The 10,202-nt window shown below is 31.9% G+C and overlaps 1 protein-coding gene across 1 annotated transcript in view; it reads left to right on the forward strand.

Annotated features, from left to right (window-relative positions):
- The first annotated feature begins 1,423 nt into the window (after window positions 1-1,423).
- LOC111640593 (SUMO-specific isopeptidase USPL1-like) overlaps window positions 1,424-10,202 on the forward strand; it is a 19,501-nt gene continuing 10,722 nt past the window's right edge. The window contains exons 1-2 of the mRNA XM_023386619.1: window positions 1,424-1,454; window positions 1,555-1,667. Coding sequence (XP_023242387.1) covers window positions 1,638-1,667 — 30 coding nt within the window. The 5' untranslated portion in view covers window positions 1,424-1,454; window positions 1,555-1,637. The remainder of the gene's footprint in view (window positions 1,455-1,554; window positions 1,668-10,202) is intronic.

The following is a 10,202-nucleotide window of genomic DNA, read 5'->3' on the forward strand; positions in this document are numbered from 1 at the left end:
GCATTTTGTTCTTCACCTAACATAAAAATATAGCTTTAAATATTTAATGACTTATATTTAAATCATCTTACCTTATAAAAAACTTAGTCAAATAAAACAATTACAGAAATATTAAAATAAATCACTTCGTTAATCACAAAATTGGACGAATATTAAAAGCGAAAACTAAACACGTGCACACCCTGCTCTATGTAAACAGAGAGGTCAGGACACGTGCTGACGTCACTAACTTGCAATTCCTGGCTAACATTGTAGAATAGGGATCTGGCTATCCTTGTAGTATACAGTCCTTGGCTGCCTGCAAACTGTAAGCGTCTTTTTCGGTGCCCGCTAAGCCAGCGAACAAGATAGCAGTCACCAAGAAACTCGTAAGAGCTCTATTTTGTGTTGACAATTTTGAATTTAATTTATTTTGTGATGAATGTACACTGAATAAATTAAGATCAGGTTAGTAATTAATAGAATATTTTAATACACCAGTATATTTACGTAAAACATCAGATAAATGTTTTACTTGTTAAAATCTCAATGATTAATCTTAGAATTGATTTCGTTATGTATAACTCCTAAGGAAATTTTTAAAAAATTTCATTTCTCTTTCTCTTTTAGAAATATTCATTTTTCATTAAGCTGTTCTAATTAAATAACTTCAAAAACAAATTTAACGTAATATGGAAATCCATATTATTCGCCATTTTTTTGTGTTTTTCCCGTAATCTGGCAATCAGTATGCTATCTCGAAAACTTCAACAATTGTGTCACTTCCGGCAGCATTCCACTGGATTGATGCTGAGATTTCGACCACGATCATAGTGTTGCTTACAAGTCGAGGGATGCTTCAATTGTATAATATGCAGTTAGTGTTTTTAAAAAATGTCTGCCCTGTTAGTATCAAGAAGGCCTTTGTTTTTTAACAAGCCCATTATCGGCCAGATCCACTGTGGGACGGCCGGATGTTGATAGACTCGACATATCCGGGCGGAGCAGCCCCGAAAAATTCCTGGGTTTTTGACCTGTCCATATTCGATCCCATTCCCTAAAGCAGTAGGCTGCCGTCCAAATATTCAGTTATTTTAAAAGTTTCTAGTTTAGCGGATTTTTAAAGCACTAAATAAAAATCGATTATCTTTAGACCCTCTCAAAATACAACAAATCTCGAATTTTAAAGAAAAAATAATAATAATAAATAAAAATAACTTTTTGTAAAAGCGCTTTTTGATATATAATATTATTTTTCTAAAAATTATAAAATATTGTTATAATAACAAACTGTAAATTGAAGAAAGCGAATAAAAATTATTTTAAAATTATAGTTCCACAAATATATTTTTTCTCACTTTACTATTATTAATTTTAAAAATAAAATAAAATTCTAACGTGATCCGCTAGGAGGCAGCACTATTAGGATTAATTTTCTGCGTAATTAACAATAAAGTTTAACAAAGTTTTAAAATGTAATGTTATGATAAATTTTAAAATGATAAAATTTGCAATTTTATTAATTAAAATATTTTAAGCTAATAAAAATTTATTTTGAAACATCAACATGAAAAGAACAGGACCGCAGTGCCGATCGTCATGATGTCGATTTCCACGCCGGTGTTTTGTCACATGGTCGTTGTAGTAAACTTCGCGCAATGAATGAAACTTCGAGTGTAAAGAGAAAAGTATGTATTTTATTATATTTTAATTTAATGCATGATATATATTTTAAGATTGCAAAGTCTTTTATGATTAATTAAAGTGTATAAATCATTTAAGTTCTTGAGTGTTGGTAGATAACTTATAACAAAAATATAATTTTTAATGAAGTTTTTAAGTTAATTGATTTGATATTTATTATTGTTTTATAAAAACCATTATCACAATATGATAATGGTTTTTATAAAACAAAATTTACTAAGTGTTAAATATTATTAAATGTTACTTATCAAACTAATCATTGATCAAATTCTCTTCATTTTTAATCACAAATTACAATTTACAAATTAAAAAAACACTTAATTTTTAATTACTTAAATAATTTTGTTAATTTAAACAATTTCCATAAACTTAATATTAGTGCTTTCATTTGTAATTAATACTACATACATTTATAATAGATTACAAAAATTAAACTTTAGAAATGATCAAGTTTAAAGTAATTTTTTGTTTTATGTATGAAATGTAAACCATATTAAGTTAATCTTTGTAAACAACATTTTGTTGTGATGCATTATATTTCTTAATGTTAGTTTAAAATGCAAGAGAAATTTCATTTTGTGTTTTTTTTTTATGAATTTATATGCAAATCATTTATATTCATCATAAAATTATGTAAAAGTTGATATAAACATTTAATAGATCAGTAATCAGTGATGTGTCGTATTTTGAATTTTTATTCATTTCTGGAGGATGTTCAAACTCTGAATTGTTTAAAGACAAAATCAATTTTTTTCCATTAGAAATAATGGAAAGTGAATTAATCCATTTCCAGACCCTAAACAATATCCATTTCGATAAACTTAAACAGCAAAGTGAACAGGAAAAGATGCAAATAAACATTAATTAGTTTTATGCATTTTTTTTTTTTACTTCATTCTTAAAGGTATTCCAAAAAGTTATCAATTTTATCTTCGAAAATAATTCTTAATTTGAGAAAAGAAATTTTTTGAAAAAAAAGCTAGTCGCTTCTCTTTCTATAAAAAGCTAGTTTCGATTTTATTGGGGAAGTTTTAGAATTGTTTGCTAAATTTCTTTTCAATAAATCATTTAACTAAGATAATTTTATTTGTTTTTTACCATCATAATTGCTTTAGTGCACTTAATTCAAATTAAAATATATAACTAGCCCAGCTTATGCCCAGTGTTACTCAGGCTTTTGAGTGGGTGGGGCAAGGTTGGGTTGAGAGAGGGTGATAAAACAAAGGTCTTAGTAACTAAAATATATATTTTGTTATCTCAATATTTACAATAATGAAACTGCAAAACACTAAAAAAAAATATTTCAGGCTAAAGGTAACAGGGGTTTGTCTCATGACACATTTGTTCCCATAAATTTAACATTGTATATTTGCCACTTTGCCATGCCTGAAGCATTTGCACTTCTCTCAGATATCAGCAGTAGCATCTGCAGGGTAAGAGCTTTAATTTGATGTCTGAATTGTATTTTTTAGCCCCAGCTGTTTACTCAAGCTAAGTCGGACAAACAGAAACCTTCTGTCAATTAATACAGGTAATCTCGTTAATTCAAACTCGGATAGTTATTTCATAACTGTACTTCTGTCCTGGCCATGGATATAAGGATTTACACATTAAGGAATTTGGTTACCATGAAATTCAAAGAAATTCTGTTCGAACTGTGATACATGTATGCTAACTTGTTTGTTTAGATTGAAGTGTCACCATATTATAAGAGAATAATAGACCAAGAACAATTCTAATCTGGTCAATATGGCTTTGTTTTTACAGTAACATATTTTCAGGTGCCACCTTCCTTACCTATGGACTACCATTTTTTTCTCTCATCTTGTAAAATACGTCTGGTTTTCAGGATTGCAAGATCAGGTGCAAGTAGAAGGTTGAGATATTTGTAGGACTCTAGGCTACTACCTTTGAGTGACTTACTAGAGAGGTTGAGGCACAAGTTCAAACGTTAAACGTGTACGGGTAGCAGAGGTACACGTTACACGTTTCAAGTCCAAGTAAAAATCGTTGAGGCACACGTTNGAATTGCAAAAACTGATCTAGAGTAAATGAATACTAACAAAGTTTGCATAATCTTTCAATCCTAATCATTTATAAAACTATTCTATATAACACTTCTATTTTTTAAAAATTCTTTCTGCCATTTGGTTACTGGTAGGCTTCTATTCTCATCCAAATCACATGATTAGCTACACTCTCTATTAGGGCAACTTGATATAAGATATGACTTAATGTATCCATCAAATCAAACTACTCGATAAATACTTTTGAGGTTCTAACTTACATTCAAATCCAGATTCTCAGAGCAACAGGTTAGCATATTTATTGCTTTAGCTACCTAGTTATCTAGATGTAGTCTCTAGCCTAACCAGGAAGAAAGGAAAGAAAACTTGCAGAGCCATACATGGATTCATCATGGTACTATACATCCTGTCTAATTTTCACTTTGCTACTTGCACTTATTAGCAGAAGTGCCAGCAGAGGATACTAGTAGATAAAATGGAGATTTTCTTTAATGAGGAACATTAAACACATTATGATGGCATCCAATACCTCTTCAAAAAAATAAATGTTGACAAAAGACATCCATGATGACATACAGGAAACATTGCAATAATCCACTCCATTGTACTTGCATATAAAATTTTGGATAGCTGAATTTCAAAGAGGTTATCAATCCATCTTGAATGAGTCATGTTCTTGAAGGCAGAGAATAGCAAGTGTCAATGAGAATGTCATGAAATTCCATATCATTATTCTGCAGGATCATCATGTGATATCATGGTTTGTTGCAAACTAACTTGTAAGTAGGGATAGTGCATGAACATAAGAAGTCCATTATTGATAACAAGTCAAGTATGAGAAAAGTTGCAGCATGAGTCTCCCATAGTCTAACAATTAATCAAAGTGCACCCAAGAAGTGTTGACACAATCTTATTTGCAGTAGTTGAAAATCAATAATAATAATAAAAAAGACTTCCTGAATCAGGATAAAAGCTAAATGTATCATTTTGACTCTGAGAAAAAAAACCCTATCAAAACAATGGAAGCACATGGATTCCTCATCTTTAACAAAATTCTGAACCCTTTATTATAGCATTGTCTATGTTGGACTTTGTATATGCAAAAGAATTAAAATTCTGAACCCAATTATCAGCCAAGGTCATGGGAATCCTCAATTTTCTGACATGCAAAAAAAACTGTTGCTCAATAGCTGATATAGAAGAAACCAAAGGAAAGTTAACTCAAAAATTAATGTTTGAATAATTTATAAAAACTTTTTATTAACATGTGCAAGATGATTGTATTGTGATGGACTAACAAACCATATTTGTCATCAATGTTTTGAGGTTCAAACAAATAAATTTTAATTTTTTTTTATGTCAATGGGAAGAACTTAAGTCTCTATAGCCCCCTTGGATCTGCCTTATTGCTAGTCATTGCTTTTTTGACAAAGTAGAGGACAATCATTAGCTACATGACTTTGTTGTAAGAATTGAACAATGCAATCAAAGAGAAATGTTTGAGAAAATGGGAGAGATAAGTTATCTTCCATCGAGATAATGCATGGTTATTCCTAAATCCACGATTCTTTTAGGTGTTCTTATTCATTACAGGGATGATCTACAACTAGTGTTGCTACCTTTCAATTTTAAAAGTAAGGACAATAATGATATAACATGTACATGGAATCATAACTGAGGACAGCTCCCAGTTTAATCAAGGAATGTCTTGCAATATCTTTCAGATCTCAGAAATTATTTAGTGTTGAGAAACATTAAATAAGTTACACTAGAAATGCTAGCCATCAACATTAGCTGCAACATCTTTGTTTTTTCTATTCATTTTGCTGTTAGAAAGAACATTTTATCACTAAATATGCATGGAAGGGTACTGCAATTGAAGAAAGAACTGTTCTTACTAAAGGACTGGTGTCAACACTACCTAAAACCCTAGAATGATTGTAGATCGTTCCTAAAATGAGCAATGGATGCTCATTTTAGAAATGGGACTACAGAAGGATGCTAATGGACTACATCATAGAGAGAAGACAAAAAAATCCAGGCAACATGAAATTCCTCAGGAGCATGATGAGTAAGACCAGAAAAGACACGATAAACATTGAAAACAAAGGAAAACAGGAAAGAAAATTTGGGGAGAAGATAGAACTAATTAGGCTAAAATGGTTTGGATATATCACGAGAATAGAAGAAAATAGAATACCAAAGTTGGTATTGAAGATGATGATGGAGGGGAAACCTAAGAGAAGACCCAGAAAGAGGCAGATGAACAATATAGCTGAAGACGTAAGAAAAGGACTGGCAATATAACATTGGTGTTTGCAGAGTGGTAGGAAATGGAGGTGAGGATGGAGGAGACTCAGCTTCACTGGATTAGGGGCAAAGAAGGATGCTAAATTGTTTGCCAAGAGAGCTGGTCATTATAATAAATAATAATTATAAATCATTTATTGATACAGCATGTATTATTTCATAGTGACGTGTAATAAGTAAGTTTATTAATAAGAAATGTTCATATTTAAATGTGTTATAGACCTTTTTAACTTTCTTGACTTTATCTAGAGTATCCATTAATACATAACCACTAGCCACTACATAGCTGGCGTGTACGAGACGGACGTGAATAAGTGCTCGAAACGACTCCCCCACTTCGTTAGCGTATCCTGTAATTATAATAACACACAATCAGCACGCTTCCTTTTTACACGACCCGAGTGACCTCTAATTGTTTTTATTTTTTATTATTATTTCTTTAATGTCGAATTAAATATATATTTTTAAAATTATAATTAATTTATTACCTAATAATCTTACGGGCGTATCTCGATATATATCAATTTCGTTTTCTTTTTCTTTCTCTTGATTTTTATCTTTTCGGGCGTCCTTCTCTAATTCTTCTTTAACCGGCATTTTGATTAATTATTATACCAAGAGATGGCAGCACTATCTAAGCGCAAGTTCTTTAACGCCTTTATAACTTCCTGAACAACGATCGATGGTGTTAATGTGAAAAAGGTCCAAAATCAAGGAAATAAAATGTGTTTCCTCGTTTGTTATGCTTATATTTCTTATGGAACGTAATATACTTTTGAAATTTTTAAGTTCTGTGAAATTATAACATATTGATTTAATACGTTTTAATATATTCTATAAAATCTTTACATACTTTTTAAATTTCTTATAATAGATTGGCTAGCACTCAGCAGTTTAAATGTAATTAAATGTGGTAGGCTGACACTTCGAGACGTGCGGAAATGAATATGAACACAACTACGGCATTTTTGTTAATTATTGTGGTTTTTGGTTGTGGGGACATTTAAAAAGTGTGATTTATCGAGTATATGTTGCCAATTTGAGAGGTCAGAAGTCAGTATCACAGTGCAAATTAGACTAAATTGAGTACGCTTCTAGCCCCAAATCTACATTAAAACTAATAACAACACGGCTAAATGGAATGGCGGCTAAAACTCGTCCTGAAGTTATAACCCTTCCCATTTAGCCGTATTCTTAAGGTATTAGTTTTAACAGTGCATATTGTTGGCATATTTACTGTACTGTATATTATTATTATGCTTCATGTCGTAATGCTAAAATTTTAATGTTTATTTTATTTACTGGTTAATTTATCCGTCAGTTGGCAACATGTAATCTTTTCACCTTTTTTTCCCCCTTTTTTTCATGAAGCGGTACGTTGTAACGGTTGTCATAATAAAAGTTCTTTCTCGATATCTTTTTTGTGTTTACTTCACGAGTGTGAGCTTCTTATCACTCATTCAACACATTTGAGAAGCATTGTACAGTCGATCTTCAGGTTTTGCACCTTCAGAATATCTACCACATTGAGGCTTGAGCAGTATCCATTACATTAATAAGGTCTCTACAGCTTGGGTGACTCATATAAATAGAATGAATGTTACTTGCAATATTAATCAACAAGCTGTAGAAATTCATAGATTGTGAAAAATGCACAGAAAGCCTGATGTGTACTCCAGAGAAACCTCAGAAAACTTCTGCCTTAATTAAAACAAAAGACTTATGTAAAAATTTAAAGTATTCAACTAAAGAATTAATTGACTGATTTGTATTAATGGAAGATTTCGAAACGGAACATTTTTGAGTACTCTTTATTTATTCTTTGAGACAATGGGAAGTTTGAACAAACCGTATTTTAATTTAAAAAAATCGACGTTGTTCACATTTGAAATGCATATTTCGAATTTTGCCAAAAACAAGTTTTTACTACGTGCAATGCAAATTGCTATGTGCAATTGAGGTGTCAGCCTATCGTTCAGAGAAACCCGGGATCGAATCCAAACGGGTAGAAAAACCCAGGAAATTTTTCATGGACCGTCCGTCCCCGGATATATTGGATCTCGTCTCTCACCATCAGGCAGACCTTGTGGGCCTGGTCGAACCCATAAAGGGCTTGAAAAAATGTCCTCTTAGTGTCCACATCGCGGAAAGAGTTAAAAAACTGAAGTCTTATCGAAATTAATTAGGATAGCATACGTTTTATTCTATTACATGCGTTCAAAATATCCTCATCATGCCACTATATTATATTCTCGGCCAAATGTATGGCGGCGCAGCGCAAAGTGGTAGTGTCGTCCCTATGTAGTATTTACTGTATGCAGCACACATGAAGCATAAAACCACCTTATTATCTGAATATAAATTTAAAAAACGTTTAATGACAGGAAAATTTTGCATACATCTTTTTAAAATCTATTCATTTCGTTCCTTTTGAAAGTACTTAATAATTTGCAAATAGAAAGCCGAAAAGAATTTGCCTTCAAGAAAATTCAAATCCGGATCCATGTAGTATAGAGTCTGTATCGAATAGTCTCCATATTTTTTCATTAGACTTTCAAATACAGGTATGGGGAAAACTAAAGTGCTCATGTCTCCAAATGGAGAACATACAGATTTTTCAGGAGCGCGTTAGAGAAACAATGAAAGGAATTTCAGCAGTGGTCAGACACCATTCTATTGACCAATTTTATGAATGCTTACAGAATTGATTGTGTTGAAAAAAAACGTTTTGAAAATTGTATTCGTAGTCCATTTAATACTTAATTAATTGCATTGTACTTTTAAAATAATTTCATACTTCTGACAGGACACAAACACGTCCTATCCTGTAGGACACGCTTCCACCGGATGTTTTCAAAATTTCAACGCGCTGCCAGCGCCTCTGTTCAAAATTTCAGGCACCTTCCAGTTGCTGCCTGCCAAGGACTTTAAACTACAAGGATGGCCAGATCTCGTATATTTGTTAGCATGACCTTGGATCTATGTGACGTCACAGCAAGTCCTCTACTTCAACATGACAGACCTTTCAAATAACAAAATACGATAAAATATTAAATCATTTCTTAATTAATTATTAAATTACTATTAAATGTAAACTACTGTAGNATCGACGGTCCAGAACTGCCAGATGGCGGCGCTCACCCGTTACCCGTACACGTTTTGGGCTAAATACGTGCGCCTCAACCTCTCTATTATGTTTTGGGCCACTTTAAAAACAATTTGGGCTACATTTTGAGAAATTCTACTTTACTTTTTATAAAATCTATCTAGCAACTAGTAGGTTCTCACCAGACAAGTGCTGTTTACCTTCACATTTATACTAACGTTATTAATTATTAATTAATAAACGAAAATAGCGTTCTTTGTACTGTACATATCCTATGTATGTTTGCTTAATAAATTATATCAGTTACGTGGCATTTGGCATATTTTAAAGATATATGTAAATCTTGAATATTCAAATTATATATATTTATATATAATAAACATTATAAACTGTAAAAAATATATAAAATGACAAGAAATAATAGCACTATAGCTTGTGATAAAAACAAAAGAACATAGTCCTTATCTGGCATTGGATTGTCTTTGTACTATTAACAAATAACATAATATGTAGTTTCTTATAATTAAAAAGTATGAAAGCAAGAAATAGGAAGGAAAAACAATGAATCATATTATACAAGACTTTTATTGTGTCAGAACATAGAATAAGGTTTTCATCTGCCACTACATAACTATCATTAATCATGCCAATAATACCACTAGATCAGCGTTTCTCAAAGTGGGCGATAACGCCCCCTTGTGGGCGCTGGAGGCTTTCAGGGGGCAGTAGAAGGCTCAAAGAGAATTGGGGGGCGTTAAGGAAATATAGAGGGGCGACGGCAGACAAACTCTATATATAAAACTTCGACAGAATATATATAAAATGTTGACATTTTATATATTTTTTATTTTTTATTGAAGGTCACAACTTGAATATTTCTAACACATTGACTTTTATTTTAGCTCAGCGTTTCTCAAAGTAAGCAATAACGCCCCCTTCTGGCGCAATGAATAGATCTATGATAGAGGCAGGGTATTGAACGGTGACCAAAGGCAAAATTGGGGCTGATAAGAGGAAACATTGCGTTTAATGGTTTCCAGATGATGAGAACAATGTACAGTAAGGGCACAAAGTGT

This window comes from Centruroides sculpturatus, unplaced genomic scaffold (assembly GCF_000671375.1).
Source record: "Centruroides sculpturatus isolate CEXI.00-Female unplaced genomic scaffold, Cexi_2.0 scaffold1220, whole genome shotgun sequence".
NCBI lineage: Eukaryota > Metazoa > Arthropoda > Arachnida > Scorpiones > Buthidae > Centruroides > Centruroides sculpturatus.